Source organism: Martes martes (genome assembly GCF_963455335.1).
Source record: "Martes martes genome assembly, chromosome: 8".
Classification (NCBI taxonomy): Eukaryota; Metazoa; Chordata; class Mammalia; order Carnivora; family Mustelidae; genus Martes; species Martes martes.
In genome coordinates this window covers 118,798,602-118,819,030 of record NC_137895.1, presented here as the reverse complement: position 1 = coordinate 118,819,030, position 20,429 = coordinate 118,798,602, and the positions used below count along the sequence as shown (strand labels likewise).

The window sequence follows — 20,429 nt, the reverse complement described above, 5'->3', positions numbered from 1 at the left end:
CTGCATCGGGCTCTCTGCTCAGAAGGGAGCCTGCTTCCTCCTCTCTCCCTGCCTGCCTCTCTGACTACTTGTGATTTCTGTCTATCAAATAAATAAATAAATAAAATCTTTAAAAAAAAAAAAAAAAAGAAAGAAAGGTAAGAAGGTGGCAGGTAAGAAGGCTCAGAAAGCTCACATCTTATGAAATGTAGGCACTTGGATGGCAAAAAAGACTTCCCCTAATGGATTCTGGGTGGTCCTGTAACACATTACTATCGCTGCTCTTGCATTCAGCCCCCCTCCCCCCACCACTAGAAAATTGCCACTCCTCCTGCCCACCTACAACCACACTCAAAACAAAGCTGATGTTTTCACATAGAACTTCTTCCAGTTCTAAAATTTCCTTCCTAGGTTAATCAAGTCAGGCTTTATAGACCAAGTACCACTTTAAAAGTTTGGCTCTTTTCTTTTTACTCATTTAATAATAATAATTTTGGAGAAACAGAATACAGAACAGAGGTGTCATACATCTCCTATGACCTCACATTTTTAGGGTTATCTTTTCTTGCCAGCTGATCCTGCATTCATGCTAATGTTCCCCGTTATGAATCCCTAAAAGTATGCGGTTGTTTCGTCAAAAGCCAAAAGGAAAATAAACTGTTTCTCATGCAAAGTGGGGTGATAACAAAGGGCTCCAAGATTTTGGGAGTAATTTTAGATTAAGGGGAAAAATGGATTTTAATCACCAGTTATTTCTTTAAGAAAAAAAAATTGTGTCTTATGTAAAGAAAGGCAAAATTTTTTGTTTTCAGAATCTGTGTTTGAGAAGTTTCTAGAAAAAAGGAAAATAAACATTAGCTAATGGTATAAGACCTGTTATCTCAAAGTGAGAAAGAAAGTTTGCAGAGTTACGAATCCCAAGTATCAGTACCAAAATTACTTTCTCTTCAGATTATCCTTTAAATTCCTAAGCATGACAGAATTATGTAAGATTAAAAGAAGTGGTGTGTATGTCCATATACCCATATGTTTATCTTTATGGACGTATATATATGTGTATAGACATATATATACATAAATATCAATATATATGTATGTATATATAAGGATCATATAACTATATGGAAACCACATAGTACTTATTAAAACAAATCATTTACTTCAAAAGGGCAAACTGGTTAGGAATACAAATTAGCAGATCAATTCTCCCCCTTTGAGAGATCCCAGAAATTGAAGGTCCTGAGCGTAAATGTTTCTGGCCTTTTCCAGCAGGCACAATACCAAGGTGGTGTCTCCAAAGGCAAACATACTTTCCTGGTAGATAACTGTTTTCTTGGCCTCTGAGTAACTGTGGCCGCATTCTCATGAAGAAAATTGTGGACTTTTTTGCCAGTTACTTTATTTTTCCAGAGCAGTAAATTCCCACCCTGAGGCACAGGAATCAAAGTTCCTAAAGGAAAAGGCCTTTTGCTTATTACTGTCAGGGGGTGTCTCTCAGCTTCTTGTCTACAATGATGATCTAGTTGTGATGCAGCTTCTATACACCTTTCCGGAATTTTGTAGAATCTGGAGGTTGGGTGTGTATGTATACATGCATGCCTGCACACTCACATATGCAGAAATCCAGCAGAATTTAACTGTGGTTTCCATGAACCTATCTTAACAACTGTCCCCTTTTCTTCATCTCTCCCATCTTTAGTGCTTTATCTCATTATTACTTATTCTCCTATTTCAAGTATTTATAAAGCTCCTGTTCCCAATCCGGCCCACTGCCGGTACTATAGATGCAAAGATTCTTTCTTTCTTCTTTCATTTATTCTACCATTCCATGAAGTAGTTGTGGTATGCGAGCCTGAAGAAAGATTCCTGCCCTGGAGAGGCTTACAGTCTTGTTTTCCTGGCCATTTCCAGAGGAGTCCATTCTTAAAACTCATCTTTTATGGAGTATCTAATCTTGGTATATTAATATTTCACTGCATTTGGAGCCAAAACAAAGCACTTAATTCCTCTGGAATCTGTTTTCATAATAGAACTCTCTTGTCTGGCGTCAGGCCAACAGACAGACATTAGGCTGAGGGCTGCTGGTGTTTTGTATAAATCCTGGAGAGCGGTACACAGGGAGAACAGAGTTCCCATTTCCACAGATCAGTAGCTCTTCCTCCTCAACATAGCAAAAATGCACGGATATGCCGGAAGAGATGAATGTAATAAGAAAAAATAAATGTGAAAATATTTGAGAAAGTTGAAACTCTGATACAATTTTAAAAATTGTTAGACTTGGTAACATTGGCTTCTGGCTTCAAAGACTGGACTCTTTGGAAAAGACTATTTTATGCCATAAGCCATAGCTGGTCACATTGTCTTTTTTCTTATTGTGTCTTTTAATCTCACAAAGAAGAACTCCTCAAGATGAACTGGATTTGACTTCTTCGAACATTCACATATGCGCTTTTTTAGCTACGGAGCTTTGAAGTCTAGTCTCGTACCTATGATCTGAATCTGATTCTGATTCTGTAAAACACAAGACATCTCCACTGTGGCTTTAACCTTGAAGATGCTGGAGTCCCTTTCTTTTAAAAAACAAACACTTTTAGTAAGAACTATTGTTGTCTTAGGTTGGGGTCTTCCAGCACAGACATGAAGACAAGGCTTAGAAAGCAAGTGGGTCATGGGAGAAATGGTCCAAAGAAACATTGCTATGTGTGGAGGGAAGAGGGCCATGGGAAGGAAGATGGGTATAAAGCAGGTCGACACAGTGGGCAGCAGGAGCTGGGGCCCTGCCTCCAGAGTTATCCCACTGGAGGGGTAAGGAAGCGGCATTCCTTGTTATCGCCTGCTTCCATCCATCATTAGCTGAGAGCTCAGGCCAAGGGCACTTCCGGCCTCTAAGGGAATCACGTTTGCAGTCCGATGCTGCTCCTATATCCAGGAAAGGTGAGTGCCGAGGGAATGTGGCTACAAATCATTTTCCTGTGCAAACTCCATTAAACCAATTTAATTCCTTGATCGGTTTTCCATGTGGACTGGCCAGAGACAGTCCCCTCTTTTTTTTTTTTTCATTTTCATTTCTGCTCTGCTAGGATTAACCACTTATGGTCTCAACTGTTGTAAGTTTTCTTCTGTGGCCATTATTTCTACCTGGTCCAGTTTTCTCACATCAACAACTAAATTTTATACTACAGATTCAGCCGTTGTCATTCGTGTGTTTGTTTCGTTGCATCTACTAAGAGTAACCATTATGTATTAGATTTAGGAAAACAGATTCCTTTACCCATGTATTAGCCAAACACTGCAATCAGTGTGAGTATTACCCCTCAGACAGCCTATGATCATTCTGTTGCCCAACACCGTAGACCAGCCCCACCTCTCACCTAGTGTGGACTTCAGTGAATTTATAGGTTCTCCTTCTTTTTTTTTCTTTAAAGATTTTTTATTTCTTTATTTTTTTTAAGATTTCATTTATTTATTTGACAGAGAGAGATCACAAGTAGGCAGAGGGGCAGGCAGAGAGAGAGGGGGAAGCAGGCTCCTTGCCGTGCAGAGAGCCCAATGTGGGGCTCAATCCGAGGACCCTGAGAACATGACCTGAGCGGAAGGCAGAGGCTGAACCCACTGAGCCACCCAGGCGCCCTATAGGTTCACTTTCTTAAGCCTCCATTTACCCACTTGCAAAATTGTGCAAAATAATGGAGACTTCATAGCTTCTTGTTAGGAATAATTAAGGTCAATCCTTCTAAAGAATTCCTGGCCGAGAGTAAGTGTTCAACACGTGCTATTTATTACTATTATTGTTGTTGTTGTTGTTGTTATTTAAGATCATTATAATGACACATCAATTAGTTCATAAACTACAGACCACTTTGCCAAGAGGATACTCACTGTCCACACGATTTATAAAGAGCAAATGGTTGTGTCAAAAGGAGGGAAGGTCAGAATGTCCCACTTTGTAAAAAGACCAGCTTCGCAGCATCATTGCTGGAAGCGAAGGGAAAACAAGGTGTGTAACATGCCCGGTACATACAGGCACTAAAGGACATGGTTCTTCCCTTTCACTTTCCTTAAGACGTAGAAGTCTACATCTTCATCTCCAGGATAGGAGAAATGGTGTTATGATGCATTTTTAAAGCATTTCTAGAAAGTTGGCATTCCTGAGTCCAGAAGGGATTGAGAGCTACCAGTTTGCCTGTCCTACTGAGTTACACTTAGGTTCCAACCTCCTTTCCAGAATGTCTTAAGGAAGGTGCAATTTGCTGCTCTTACCAGATGAGCCTCACTCTACAATCAGCATTTCGGGATGCCCTATATGCTATTTATAAGAGCTTAGATTTTTTTCTACAAAACGTGTGCATGTGTTTTGAGTTTTTGTCTTTTTTTAGATTTAATTGTAGGTGCATTCGGAACAGGAAAAGTAGCTGTTTACAGGTACGTGGTTTGTGGCATGCAAATGTCCCTCTAATTGTTTCAAGTACATTTCCTTTTTGCTGCTAGTTTCACCTTCAAGAGTATATCCCAGCTATTTACTCTGGAGAACATTTAGATGCTCTTTTTAACGTTTGGAGGAAGTTTTGCTCTCAACTGTTTGCCTTTCTTTCATCTCTCTGCCTTTTTAATCTCATACTTCATGACCAAACTTCCAGCCCCTACTAACATGTTAAATGAAGATATGAATCTTAGCAGAACTTATAAAATGAGGCATTCTTTAGATATTACTATGTCTGAATTCTTCTCTTTGGAAATGCATTAAAATGTGCTTATAGAGAAGGGGTACCAGTGGGAGGAGGTTTCTATAAATCAGGCATGGAGACTAGGTTAGGGAATGGAATGTTCCCAAGAATTAATACTCCAAAAGCAAGTACTGAACAACAGTTCACATCTGACAGGTCTAGATCCAAAAGCCTAGCCATTCCACACACTCATGTGTAGGCTTGGGCAAGTCCCTACACCTTTCTGAGCCTCTGATTTTTTTTGTTTATTGAAGAGTGGTAACAATACTTGCTTTAGAAGTTTATTTTTGTGAAGAAGATTAAGTGAGAATCTGTAGGTAACGTACACAGAATCGTAAGCTACGCGTCGACAGTTGGTGCTCAAAAGTTACAGATTTTTTTTCTTCTTAAAAAAAAAGTTTTATAGGAATTCAAAACATTAAATCAGGATATCAAAACAAAAGGTAGAGAGCAGCCCTGTCTGTTCTGGGCACATAATGCTAACCTAGCCCAACCCCCAGAATGGTTCTAAAGTTAGGTCTCCTCTAGTAAGTGAGATTTTTCCTCCTTCATCAGTCCCAAGACATACTCATAGACTGATGTATACCCATGACTCACCACTTCGGGTTAGAGAGAATCAGATGATTGGAAAACTTGGGTGTCTCAGGTGTCTAAAGGATGGGGCTATGCTTACAGTAGCCTTGATGATGCCCCACTCAGGGCTGATGAACTCATGGGCTAGTTGCTAAGGCCTAAATCCACCACCCAGTCCTTACTCCTTCCCTCCCACCAGCCCTACATCACAGTCTGAGGGCTGGCTGCCAGCCTCCTCCCTCCCACTTTTTTTTTTCCTTATAGGTATTTGCCCCAGTGATTGTCTTACACATCTAACTCACTCTTGCCCTCTGCTTTGTCAAGGACTGGAGCTAACACAATATTAAAAACAAAATTATGTAACAAAGCACAGATGGATAGTGTAAAGGAGTTTAGGAAAATTCCCAGGGGGGCCCACTGTGGTAAGTCACGCCCTAAACACACACCATCCCAAAGCACGGCCCTCCCTCCCCTCAGAGGAAAACTTACCCAATGCAACATCATTTCACATTGTCATTGGGAGACCTGGGTCTTAGCTGTCCTACCTTGGAACAGGGCTTAAAAATTGCCCAGGCCCCTTCCCCAATGAGTTACTTGTTTGTCTCATTATTGTTATCTGGGTGGTGGTGAAAATTGAGTTTGCTGTACATTTAGTTCCTCTTCTCCATCCTGGCTGCTCATTAGAAATACCTGGAGGGTGGGGCGCCTGGGTGGCTCAGTGGGTTAAGCCACTGCCTTCGGCTCAGGTCATGATCTCAGGGTCCTGGGATCGAGTCCTGCATCGGGCTCTCTGCTCGGTGGGGAGCCTGCTTCCCTCTCTCTCTCTCTCTGCCTGCCTCTCTGCCTACTTGTGATCTCTCTCTGTCCTCTCTTTCAAATGAATAAATAAAATCTTTAAAAAAAAAAAAAGAAAAGAAACACCTGGAGGGTTCAGTTCACATGCAGACACCCAGCCCAGACCCCCTGAGGTCTTTTGACCTCTCTGAGAACTCCTTGGGCGCTTCCAACACGCAGTCAGGATTGAGAACCACGGCTCCTCGTGGAGTATGCAAGGATCTTGTCAACCGCCCTTATGTGTTTAGCTCGATCGGCAAAGCTTGGATAGAAAATTATCCATCAAAATAAGAAAACCATCAGCCCATCAGGAAACAAAATTGGCCAAACTCAAGGACTTACAGTTGTGAGTAGAGAAGGATGCGTTTCCTCACATATGAATAGAGCAGATCCCAGAGCGCGCCTCCCAGCAATATCACGCAAGTTCCCGGAGCCCACTCCGTCCACCAAGCAGCTCCGTGGATGCAGTTTTGCTTGACGGACCCCCGGCGTCCTTGATCTGTATTCATGACTACCCCATGTGTTTTAAGGTAATGAGTTAAGTCTGGAGCCCACCTGTTCACACAGGGAGACAAATTCTTTGCACAAAGGCTGGGGGTGTTGGCGGTGACCTCTGAAAGTGGGGTATCACTCCTATGGCTTGTTATAACCCTGTGTCTTCTCCCTGCAGAGCAAGGCCGGTTGTGACTGTGGATGCCCAGCTTCTGCTGAACCCAATGATTATCAATCTGGAAAATAAAACATGCCAGGTTCCAGAGTCTCTGTCCCCTGTGGCCTGGTGAGTTCACTCAGTGCTTCTCAAACTCTGATGTGGATGCAAATCACCTGGGCCCCTTCGGGTAATCCCACTTCCCGGGTGGGGCGTGGGACTCAGGAGCTCAGAAAAGCCCCAGTTGGGTATTAGGCTGAAGGTATGGTATATAAACTTGTCAAATCACTATTGTGCACACGAAGCTAATGTAACATTTTTTCAACTATGCTCAAAAAATATCTTTAAGATAACAATATTCAGAGAGATTGAAGTATAAGCAGATATGATGAGGATAATGGCAGGACACTTCTCAGTGTCAGAGAAGAAAGGTACAAACACAGAAAAGAGGAAAGCTAGGATATTTCTTGTACTAATCTGGAATGGGAGGCACGAATGTACACTCAAGTTTTTCAATCTATATAGATAAAAACAAATACAGATAGAGGAAAAAAAAATAGAGTTTTTCTTTCAAAAAGGCTACTTCCCTAATCTCCAAGTGAGAGAAGCATAAAAACATTTGTGGAAATTCCCAATGTAACAAATCTTAGAGATCTCTTTTGGACTCTTGGCATGCTTAAATAAATATCAACCAAACTGAAAATAGAATAAAATAACTTGACTCTTACACTTGCGTATGCTTATGGATACTGCTTTCCAAACTTTTTTTTAAACAAGCTTCGGTTAAACCACTCAGTTTCCTGGGCTGAAAACACACGTCCATTTTGTAATTTAGTGTGCACAATTAAAAGGCAAACATGATGGGGCACCTGGGTGGCTCAGTGGGTTAAGGCCTCTGCCTTCGGCTCGGGTCATGGTCCCAGGGTCCTGGGATGGAGCCCTGCATCAGGCTCTCTGCTCAGCAGGGAGCCTGCTTCCTCCCTCTCTCTCTCTGCCTGCCTCTCTGCCTATTTGTGATCTCTGTCAAGTAAATAAATAGAATCTTTAAAAAAAAAAAAAAAAGGCAAACATGATAAAAATAGCAATTTTTGTGCGCTCACCTCTATTGTTGTGGCCCTGATCTCATTACAATGAATATTAGTAGCATTGCAGATCCTCTGGTGAGCCATAGGAGAACACCATTTCTTTCACTTCTGAAAGTGTTCCTTCTCCATCTTGCTGGTCATCTGAAGGAACTACAAATGGAATTCAGTTGTAACAGAGCTTGAGAATATGCTACTTTGTTTCTCAATGTGGGTCCTCAAGAGTCAGAAGTCTGTCATATTGGATAATGCCAACAGGGTATATATCCTCTGAAAAAAATCAAGAAATACTTGGAGTGTTTTGAGATTTGCCCTCATTTTCCAGAAGGTGTGGTCTAACTCAGACAGGATGTTCAGTTCCTGAGAATGTCAGAATGCTGAACAAACCAGGCTTGACCCAGAGAACTTACTTCCACCCAATCTCAGTGTGTTGTTGATGGCCTTTTGACAGGAGTTCATACCAAAGTCAAAGCCTTCCTGGGTAGAGGTCAGGGGTGGGGGTGGGGGTGTGAGGAGGACCCTGAAGAAATTTTTGAAAAAAATGTCTTTTGCTGGGCGCTCCCCAATTCCGGGAGGCGTGCCCTCTCCTTCACTGGTTTTTGAAAATAGCTGGGAAATGCCTGAAGCACATTTTTATATGGTTTAAAACCATAAAGTATTATAATGAAAACCTGATCTGAGAAAATATGTGAAAGAGCCAGCCTCTGTCCTTACCCTGGCATGATTCGCTGAAATGAACTGTGGGAGCTTCTTGGGCAAGAGTGCTAAGACTTCAGTATTTCCCCCAAAGAGTCTGGTGTTCCCACAGTCACAACTGAATGGACCCTACGTGGGACGGGATGCTTTCAAGGATCTGAGTGTGGCACGCTCTGATATAAAGTGCTGTTTTGAACTAGATCACTTTTTCTAAGGCATTTTAGGTTTTGGTTTTTTTTTAAATACAATTTAAGTATTTTTAACAGATATGGGGTTTGTTTGGTTTTATGGAAAGAGTATTACTTTGTTTCAAGAAAATGTTTCTTTTCCTGAGCTGTTTTCGTTATTGCATTTAAATCATATTATTAAGGTAAGATGGAATTTGTTATGTGGGCAAATGAATAAATACATGTCTTTATAATTACTTATTTCATTCTATCACATGCATTCTCTGAAAAATGTTTCATCTTCACATGCAAAAATTTAGAATTAATGATGGCTCAGGGTACTTGAAGATAAAAATTAACATCTGATTCAGTCTAGAACATGTTTCTCTGATACTTTTAAAATTTATTTTAGGAATTTAGGTCAGTATTTCCAAAATGATTGACAGGCATTTGTTGATTTGCTTTCCTAGAATTTTTGTCAGTATTTGATATAACCTTGTATTCTACATTTGAAAATCATTTAAGTGAAGCCTTACTGGGAAATAGTTCTTTGCATCCATCAATGTAAATTTCTGTGTCTTTCAAACGGCTGTGTAGTTTTATAAAATATCTGCTACTTGCATTTTCAAATTAGAAAAAAAGAATAAAACCAGCACAATAAATATTAATATTATTATTAATCAATTAAAAAAATAAAAAGTATTTAGTAAAATATTTCATTTGACAAATGTGAAAGACCATCACTATCCACTTTTCAAATGTAAGAGAACCTTTTCCAATATGTCTACCTTTATGCAAAATATTTGCTGTCACTGAAATCAGATTAAAGTGCTTAGACTGAAAAATGAGGGATGCCTGGATGGCTCAGTCAGAGAAGCATGTGACACTTGATCTTGGGGTCATGAGTTCGAGCCCCACGTTGGATGTAGAGATTACTTAAATTAAATAAACTTTTCTAAAAAATGAATTGCTTTGTACTTTTAAATCCTGTTTCATATCCACCTCATTCTTTCTCCATCATGCATGGCTATGCACACCATTAAATAACAGTATCATTATTCCAACCGTGCATTGAGTCAGGACCAGTGTCGGAGGAATTGTCATGCATTGTCCTGACTTCTAATGTATTAGAAGCACTATAGGCAAAGTTTCCTTTGGCATTTGTGTGATGAGGGTTCTGGGTTGATTTAGTGCTTTTGTTCCAATCAGACCTTTCAGACTAAGGTACCATATTGAATGTGATCAAGTTTGCAATTTTAACTCTAATTAATTATAGATCACAGCTTTCCCTGACAACTCAAGGGTACTTCATAATTAGGTACAGACCTGTCAGTGGACCTAACTCTCTGATATATAAAACATATAGTGAATATATGTATATTTTTATGTACAACATGTGTTTTGCTAAATTTGGAATGAATATTTCAACAAAAACATTAATTCAAAAAGATATACACACCCTTATGTTTATTGCAGCCTTATTTACAATAACCGAGGTATGGAAGCAACCCAAGTGTCCATTAATAGTTGAAGGGATAAGGAAGATGTGGTGTATATATTTACAGGAAAAGAGTACTCAGCCATAAAAAAGTATGAGATTTTGCCATTTGCAACAACATGGATGGACCTAGAAGATATTATGCAAAGTTATTGTAAGTCAAACAGAGAAAACAAATATCTTGATTTCACTTATATGTGGAATCTAAAAAACAAATGAGTAAACAAAAGAAAACCAGAAACAGACTCATACACAGAACAAACAGGTGGTTGGCAGAGAGGAGGGGGTAAGAGAGATAGGCAAAATAGATGAAGGAGATTAAGAGGTCCAGACTTCCAGTTATAAAATAAGTAAGTCACAGTGATGAAAAGGACAGCATAGGAAATAGAGTCAATAATTTTGTTTTTAACTTTGTACGGTGATAAGGGTAGCTACACTTATGGTGAGCAGTAAGATACAGAGTGGTTGAATCATCGTGTTATTTGCCTGAAACAAATATAACATATATCAACTGTATTTCAGTAATAAAATTTGTATTAATAATATTTTACTTATCAGAACTTCATAACATTTTTTGATATCTGATAGGATTATATCTTTTTGTTTTAAGTAGGGTCCCTGCCCAATGTGGGGCTTGAACTCAGGACCCTGAGTTCAAGAGTCATGTGCTCTACAGACTGAGCCAAGCAGGCACCCCAATAATAAAAATTTTCTTGTATGGGCTATGGTGAGTGCTGTGAAATGTGTAAGCCTGATGATTCACAGACCTGTACCCCTGGGGCGAATAACACGTTCTATGTTAATAAAAATAATTTAAAAAAATAAAAAATAAAAATTTTCTTAAAAAGTGAATATTTTGGTTTAATACTATAAGATTTTGAGGTTTTCCTTTTAGATCAGAATAAGGTGCTTGGAATGTTTTGACTTGGCAACTCTTTTCTGTAAAAGAGCTTTTTAAACTGGCAGGTGTAGGCTGAGGTACTGTTATTAGTAACTCAGTAAGTTGTACCAGGTATTTTAAAGTTGTATGAACAAAGTCATAGTCATCCAGTTACTGTTAGGGAGGTAACAAAGAGGAAGAACTAAGAAAGAAATATAGAACAGCACTGACACATAATTGATATAATTCATAAATCACCTGCATTTGTCCACCAAACACTTTCTCACAAAGAAAAAACAAGGTCCAACTCCAGAGCTTTAATTTACTTCTTTTCCAAAAACTTCATTGCTTTTGAATGGTTCATGTTCAACAAAATATCATACATAAAATTACTTTAATTCACATAGGCTGATGATTTCATTACAAAGAGGAATTTCTCTTGTAAAAGTTAATGAACTTTGTTTCTGATTTTGACAAGTAACCAGGTACTTCCAAAAAAAAGTGGGACACGGAAAAAAATTTTGATTTTGAAAGCCAGACATGCTACAAAATCTAAAGATAGGGTTAACTTCCATCTTTCTTAAATAATTCTAATTGAAGTAGAAGTGGGCTGGAATTTGTGATTTCTCGGGGGAAGGGATCCAAGCACTTGTAACAGCAGACATCTCAGGAAACTATTGGCTTAATGGCATGTGGCAAATTATTTACCCCGAAGGGAGACATTGACTGAGGTCACGGCAGATAGATGAGTCCCAGATGTGACACATTTTCATTATATTCAACGCAGGAAGCTGACACATAATTAAAGTATGATTAGGGCTTATTTACAGTTTTGGGATGCTGTTGAAATACTCAAATCCCACTATGGTATGTTATTAGTAAAATCGTTAAGACTGTCTTTAAGTCATTTTTAAATATTTTCTTATAGTTTTAATTTCTTCAAAATGTGAAAAAGCCCCATCTCAGATGCTGGCTTGTGAGGGCCTGACATTTTTCAGAAAAGATGTGAGCACATGCTGCAAAGCCAGGTAGAGACCACTGGTAGAGACCCTTCCCTCTTTGGCCACAGAACAGGTCCCAGGGCAGGTCATCCTACAAGCCGTGGTGACATCTCTCTGGATTGAGTTTAGGTCATGTTCTAGGCAAAACCATATAGTGTCTCTTGTGCACATCTGCCCTCTTTTTATTGTGTCTACACACCACATCATTGTGTCTACCTACCTGGAGACAGCCTTCCTCCGCTTCTCATGTTCTTTTTCTCTCCCCACCATCCCACCCCACCCTCCTGTAGGATCTCTGCCTCAAGTTGTACCTACACCCAGCAAGTTAACCACCAAGTTCCCTCCTCCTCCTAAGCCAGTGGGGATGCAACTTAATTATCCATGGTGCCCCGCGCTTCTTAGGGTGAAATCCAAACTCTTTAACATGACTTTTCAAAGCCTCGTTCCCTGCAGACTAACCCAACCAGCCTGGCCTCCTTGGGCTTCCCCACCTTGCTCCAACACTCCAACCAAACGGAATTGCTGCACGTTCCTCAAATGGACTCATGTTCTTGCTCATCCCCAGGCTCTGTGCTGCCTAATTCTTCCCTCCCTAACACAGGGGAAGTATTCATATATATTTATGGAATAAAAGCATCAAGTAATTTATTACTTAATCCACTGATTAAATCAGTTACCTTCTAGTAATACTTTAAAGTATTATTTTCCGATGTATTAATGTTACCCATCTTAATTCTATGAGTGTTGTGGTCCACTGGTGGGATAGATAGATAGATCTTACAAATATATGTATCTTTAGGTAGTTGTTTTTGTGTATAATGAGAAGTACAGAGGAAAAATGATGTATTCATTTTATCTTGGGTGAGATCAAGTAAGATCTCTACTTCAAATTCAAAACTTTACTAACCAATACATTATTGACTATTATTTTCCATAGCTTCTCTTTAAGAGTATGTGCATCTGTAACAGGCCAGAGCATTTCAAATACAGTAGGTGAGCATGTTTTCATTTCTACACTCCTCCGTTATACCAGGCAAAACTAGCAATAAGCATTTCTTGGCACAGACCATAGAAAACTTTGAAGAGTCTTTTTTTAATATGAAGATTTCTACTGTATATATGGAAACATCTTCATAACTATTACTTGAATGATTGGCATTAATATTATCTGCAAAAAGAAATATAATAATGGGGGGGCAGGAAATGACTGTGTAAAACCATGACAAAACAAGTTTCTCAGCTTTGAGAGTGTTTTCTAAAACTTTTTTCAGCTTGTGTATTGTTTTTGATCCAACTATGAAAACAATGTTTTCTGAATAAGCAAGTTGAAATAGAAATTCATTCGAGCGCTGCATTCACAGAATACTTTTCCTTTCCCGATTGTGTTTGCCTTATTTCTGTCCCTAGGTCTGACTGCAGAGGTGCACTTGGACGCCCTGAAACAAAAAGGAGCCATTAAGCGCACGCTCTTCCTTGACAGTCATCAGTCACATCGCGTCTTTCCACTCCCCATAAAGCGGCAGAAGTCCCTCCAATGCCAGGATTTTGTCGTTTACCTCCGAGTAAGTGTTCCAGAATCTCTTCTCTGGCCTCTAACATTCAGATTCAAATTCCAGCCATTTTTCTCTAGTGACTCATCATACTTGTGGACAGATATCCACATCTATTTTCCTTTTATAGGAGCAAACTTTATTATAAGGTCCCTTGCTCTGTTCTTGTGCTCCGAGGCAGCTGACCTGATGGTGTGTGGCTCTTTGTTCCTGAGGCTTCTTTCTGTTTTGCACACTATCCTGATACTCGTACTAACTCAGGTGGTTTCCATTTCTCACTGCCTCCCTCCCATTATACCATAAACGTTAAATGCCATTTATTTGAATTTTTCTCCTACATGAATATGTTTGGCCAGATGTTATCAACATGCATTTCAGAGCCAACTTGGGAAACGTTTAGGCAATTCAACATTTTTATTGAAAGTAATTTATATTTTTAAAGAAACGTATATTGACAATAACTCCAAAGCCTACCATGAAACAGAAGAGCCAAAATATGTAGAATACTATTACTCCAGCTTCTTAGCAGTTGTGGGGTTTATCACACACACACTCTCTCTCTCTCCTTTAGTCTCCTCCCTGAGTGGACTTAGTGAGGGGGTGAGAGAACCCAGTGAGGACAAAGTTCACAAACGTGCTCTGGAATGTTCTGGAATAAAAAGCTGGGCGCATGACCCTTAAGTCTCATTATGACCGTGACTGTCACACATCTGAAAGTGGCATTTCCTCTGCGTGGTCTGAGGTGGTCCTAAGTGCTCAGGGCCTTTGCTTGTGCTACCCTCTTCACCCTAAAGGGAACTGTTTCATTTTCTGAGGGAGTTCAAGGGTGCTAAAGGTGTTCTGAAGTTCACGCAAACTTAAAGAGATGACGAGAGGGGGAGAATCAAGATGTTTTCTCCCTCAAGCCCAATTCACAAAACTTTCCATGACATTTATTCCATATATGAGTATGGTTGTTTTCCTTTGCAATTTGACTCATCTATGTGGGAACCTGAAGATTGCCTCTTAAAGCATGTACTTCCACGATGCCTCAGCCCTAAACGATCTCATCCCTGAACATGTATTAATTAAGCCACCTACTGTATCGTGAATGAACCTAAGCCGGCTGCCATGATAATCACCTGATCGTTCACTTCCACTGGCTGAAGTCAAATGTCGCCCGCCTTTCACAGACTAACATCTTGTAGCTATTTCCCGGAGCCTTCCTTGAGTGTATGATTATTTTCCCTAGGATGAAACTGAATTCCGAGATAAATTATCTCCAATCAACATTAGTTTGAATTACAGTTTGGATGAATCCACCTTTAAAGAAGGCTTGGAAGTGAAACCGATATTGAATTACTACAGGGAAAACACTGTGACCCAACAGGTAGGTCCCTGACAACCCTGGGTGGTTGATCCCCAGTCAGGCTCTGGGCAACGCTCCTGTGACCTTAAGACCAAACCCAGCCACTTTTGTCTGCATTCCTGCACACCAACTCGTCCCACTGGGGAGATTTTCCTAACGTGTTTCCTGAAACACTGCATCATCGTGTTTTGAGAAGCCCTTCACCTTGTGCAACCAAGATTTACTTTGTTCATACTGTGGCTATGAGGGAAGCAATACAGTCTGTGATTCGCCAAACATGGCCAGAGTGGCCTGCTTTAGGGACACCGCAGAATGAATGGGAATCAGGCTATTATGTCAATTCGGCTGTTTTGGGAGATCACTGCCTTGGCTAGGGTGTCTAGTGGGGCAGAAGCATGCCGAGCGAAATGAAGGCTTTGGTTTAATTTGTGGACTCGTTTGTACTTTTCAAAAAGAAAGGATGCAATTCAGGTTTTCCCAGATTATTCCTGACGGCTGTTTGCACAACACAGGCTCACATCCTCGTGGATTGTGGAGAAGACAACGTGTGCATTCCTGACTTGAAGCTGTCAGCTAGACCGTAAGTTTAAATAAATAAACGTGTACACTTTATCTAATGAAATACAGGTGTTTATTTAAAGCTTCTCTGGAGAAAGTATACACTTCCAACTACTAATACTACTACAAAAAAAAAAAAGTACTCAGCGTGAAATTCTTGAGCTTGGCTACACTTTGGGTTAGCCTGTGTTTTAGGTCAGTTCTTTGTCACTAGTGTCAACCAACACACCCTAAGATTTTGCCATCTTTCAGCAAAAGTAGGGGGAAAAAGTGCTTGTTCAAAGTGAACTTCTCTTGGGGGGGTGGTGATTCAGGTTGTCCATACTTGCCTCAGTCCTGGGAGCAGGAGACTCAGGCTGGTTCTATCTACACCTAACCCAAACCAGCTTTTGCAGCACCTCATGACTCAGAATAATCCTTAAAAATGCCAAAATGAAATTTATTTTTTAATTTTCTGGAAAAAGAAATTAATGGCATTCTGTGGAGTAAAGCAGAAGGTGTCCCAAAATCAAATTAATAATCAGGGGCGCCTGGGTGGCTCAGTGGGTTAAAGCTTCTGCCTTTGGCTCGGGTCATGATCCCAGGGTCCTGGGATCGAGCCCTGCATCAGGCTTTCTGCTCAGCGGGGAGCCTGCTTCCTTCTCTCCCTCTGCCTGCCTTTCTGCCTACTTGTGATCTTTGTCTGTCAAATAAATACATAAAATCTTTTAAAAAAATTAATAATCAAAGTCCTTCAGGACACCTAGGTGGCTCAGTGGGTTAAGCATCTTCCTTTGGCTCAGGTCATGATCCCTAGGTCCTGGGACCACGACCAGTGTCAAGTCTCCTTGCTCAGCAGGGAGTCTGCTTCTCCCTCTCTTCTGCCCCTCCTCCCTGCTCATGCTCTCTTTCTCTCACCCTCCCTCTCTCTGAATAAGTAAAAAAATCTTTACAAAAAGAAACCCCCCCCAAAAAAGGAAAGAATCAAAGGGCTTCCCAGTTGCCTGTAATGGGGAGTCCCCAGTCTAGCACTGGTAACTGGTCTGCATTTTGTTATGGAAAGAAATGAGACCAAGATAAAACCTCCTCTGTGGGGAAAAGCAGATTCATGCTCCTCACCCCCCAACACACGCACACCCAAAGCCGATCCCACTGCCAGTGTTTGAAATCTGCTTGGCAACCTGTCAGGGGATTTTTTTCCCTGAACTTCCCAGTTTAGCCAGTATCCAAGGCAATAGCTTTGATTAAGGGTCAAAAGTGGCAAAGGCATTTCCAAATGTTGGCTCAGTTTGAGGTTTGGAGAGAACTTCCTCAAAATCCTTAATTAGCTATTTGATATCTTATTTTCCCTGCCTCTTTCTTCCCTCTTAGGGCTCACTGGGCATTCACACCACCCTCCCTTATTCGTTTCCAAAAGATCTCTCCCTTTTCTCCCATTGTTCATCTTCTTCCTGTTGGGTGTGTTCAGTGATGTCCCAGAGCTGCCTCGTTCTGGCTTGTGAGCCAACTGTCAAAATTTCCTGGAATTTTTGCTGGCAGATTAAGTAGGTCAGTAGCCTGAAATGGACCACAGTGGGAAGATTTACACCACTGGAATCAGCAAACGAAGATTTCAGAAATTGAAATCAGCTACAAATTTGTACCCCCCCCCCTTTTTTGAGAGCTTGTTGTTAAACATTACCAGGATGTTTTCCTGCCCTAGAGATGCCGTTCTCTCAGTTCTTCTCACCAGCTCCTCATGAAGAACTATCTTCTTGTCCAAGTCTTGTATTCCCACATCTTTCTCCTTTTCTTCCAAGTCTTTAAATAAAGTAACTATGAATCCAGAGAAATATGGTACCTAATATTCCCTTTAAACTGCATTTTAGAGATAAGAATCAGGTCATCATTGGAGATGAAAATCATCTTACGCTCATGATCAATGCAAGAAATGAAGGAGAAGGTGCCTATGAAGCTGAACTCTTTGTGATGATACCAGAAGAGGCAGACTATGTTGGGATTGAACGCAGCAACAAGGTAATGCCTTGCCCATTATTCAGAGTAGAAAAGAGCTAGTTATGTATTTGAAGTCAAATCGATGTTAAGTCGAGCCATCTTAGCTGAGACTTTCTTCCCAAATAAAGGAGGACGAAATGGCACCTGACTTTGATCATCATAATAGCAATGAGCCAGGAAGGGGGGTGGTCTTAAGCAGTATTCACATCTTTCTTGGCCATAGTGCAGAGATAAATTGGCCAAAGATGGAGAGCTGAAGCAGGGTAGAGAATACACCTGGCTGAAGGAGAAGCTCAATAATGCAATCTATGGGCCGATTCCCCTGCTAACTCCCACCCTCGCTGGTTGTTTTCCGGCCTTTGTTTTTAGTTCCTTTGCGCTTCAAGCAGGTCCCAGGAGGTCTGGTTTTCATTATTGCTTACGGAGGAAGGTCCAACCAGTCCCAGCTGAGCACTGATAACAGCCTAGACAGGCACTGGAAAGGAAACACATTCATTTTTTTCCCCTTCGTGGCCCACCTTTTTGGGACTGGGACAAGAAAAGCCAGGTCTTCATCATTTGTCGGTCGGGCAATGCCACCATTTATTAAACTGACAACCGCGTTTTTTAATGATCTTTCCTTATCAGACCATGAATCTTCCTACTCGGGGCATTCTAAGGTTCTGCTGTGTTTTTAACCACTTGGTCTTAAAAGCCATTATAAATACACTGCAGGAAAATAAATAAATAAATAAATAAATACACTGCAGGATAACGGAGAGTTCCTTGTCTTGAGAAATGTACAAACTGGGGAAGAGACCCAGCCTAACACCCTTTCATGGGAGCCAGGCACAATGGGACTCCCCTTCAGGAATTGCTGATGGGTTTGCTCCTTTAACTATGATTTGTTAACTGTCTCCTGGTTGCCAAATACCACAGACTCTGAGGAGTTTGAGCATTGAATGAATAAATACTTCAATGAAGAATAATTCCCCTAAAGAGATGTTAGCAAATTGTGATGTTGATACTTTATGGGCATTTAAAAATGTAAGGAATGTAAAATTCTCTACTTATACCTCTACTCTTGTGGTTTATGTGTTGGTTAAATTATCTTCTTAGTAAAAAAATAAATCCAGGTGAGTAATAATCATGTATCTTTGGCAGTCATAAAAATCACAAGTTTCTGTTGCAGAAATTTGTAGAAAAATATCACCTATACCCACTCACATGCAAATACCATATAAACAAATAAAAAAGTTCAAGTATGTTATTTTTTAAAATATTCCAGGGCTCTACTCCTATTTTCATTTGATTCCTTCATGCCCCTCCATCCCTGACTTCATGAAACAAAGCATCTATTCTAAAATGTTCTTTTAGCAAAGCATCCAGTTTACTGCTCACTTTGTTGCACGGAAAATAGGGGAGAACCTTTATCGCTTCTATCTTTGGCTGTAAACATTACAACAGACATTATCCATAATCTCAAAGAAGTCTTTAACTATTTTTCTTCCATCCGTTTCCCTTGGGCAGAGATTTTGCTCAGTCTTTGAATTTCACATGACTAAGCCACATTCTAATTTATTTTTTTTGTTTTGTTTTTAAGCAGGTTTGTGTACTTTTTTATTTAAACGCAGTTCAAGGTTTTTTTCTTTTCTTTTTTTTTTTTTTGACATTTTTCTCCAGGGGAAAACATATTAGGATTATCTGATTGTAAGTTTTGTCATTCTTTTGTTGGAAACTTCATCTTTTTGAAAATATAGATGCTGACCATCTTTCTCTGGAAACCTTGACTGAGCCAGACTTCATACTTCCCTTTGGTGACTTTTTCTAAATTCTTCTAGGAATAAGGGCCTATGTACTTTATATTATATTAATATATTATATTTATATTATGATTCTTATTGATATTATTACTGTTGTAAAATATATACAATATAAAATTTACCATTTGGGCCACTTTTTAAATGTGCGGTTCAGTGACATTAAGTACACCCACATTCTCGTGCAACACCCAGCACAGAACTTTTTCATCTTACCAGATGGAGACCCTGTACTCACCCAACACTAAGTCCCTCTTCCCCCAGCCCCTGGTAAGCACAATTCTACTTTCTGTCTATGAATTTGGCTCTTTAGGGGACCTCCCATACTGCATTCCTCTGCCTCATACCCACCTCACAGTCAGTGTGTCCAGAACTAGGCTTGTCATCTTCCGACCCAGACTCTCCAGTTCATCTCCTCTCTCCACCTAACCGCCACTCTCGCTGCCTTCATCCGAGCTGATGTGATCTTTTGCTGAGATAACAACAGTCACCTAACTCATCTCCCCCGCCTGCGTGCCTTTGCTCTGATCCCCAGAGGGGTAGTCTTCTCCCTATCCTATGCAAATCGGACCCTATCTCTTCTTGCTAAAAAACCCCATTGCTTTTAGCATAATATCCAAATCCCTTCAATAACTACAAGGACCTTAATTCTATCACTCCTGTTCACCCCTTTTTAGCCTCATCACCAGGCTTCGAGTCCTTCCTTTACCCCACACCCTAAATTCCAGCAGGACTGAATTTGTCTCTCATTTCTATAATACCCACGTGCTCTCTTGCCACAGAGACTGTAGCTGCTGTTCCTTCTCTCTGATGCACCAACTCCACTCCCTCCTCCCCCTTATCCAGTTTCCTTCTTTCTGTTTATCCTTCAGACTTCATCTGGGTTATGATTGAAGCTGCAGACATTTATTGAGCAATTGAGATGGGCTGGGCACTGCTCTGAGATCTTATATGGATTTAATTTACTTAATCCTCATAACAGCCTTATAGAGAAACAGCAAGTCTGTCGGTATGCCCCACTTTAGAGACAAGGAGAAATTCAGCAACATGCCCAAGGTTACACAGCTAGTATGTAGCAGAAGTGAGACTCACACCTCCACTGTTAGGTCTGACCCCG

The 20,429-nt window shown here is 40.4% G+C and overlaps 1 protein-coding gene across 3 annotated transcripts in view; it reads left to right on the top strand.

Annotated features, from left to right (window-relative positions):
- ITGA8 (integrin subunit alpha 8) overlaps nt 1–20,429 on the top strand; it is a 174,534-nt gene that overhangs the window by 92,934 nt on the left and 61,171 nt on the right. For all 3 annotated transcript variants that reach the window (XM_080810656.1, XM_080810655.1, XM_080810657.1), the window contains exons 14-20: nt 4,356–4,401; nt 6,781–6,888; nt 13,021–13,076; nt 13,491–13,645; nt 14,865–15,002; nt 15,494–15,561; nt 17,387–17,534. In XM_080810656.1, the coding sequence (XP_080666782.1) occupies nt 4,356–4,401; nt 6,781–6,888; nt 13,021–13,076; nt 13,491–13,645; nt 14,865–15,002; nt 15,494–15,561; nt 17,387–17,534 (719 nt within the window). The remainder of the gene's footprint in view (nt 1–4,355; nt 4,402–6,780; nt 6,889–13,020; nt 13,077–13,490; nt 13,646–14,864; nt 15,003–15,493; nt 15,562–17,386; nt 17,535–20,429) is intronic.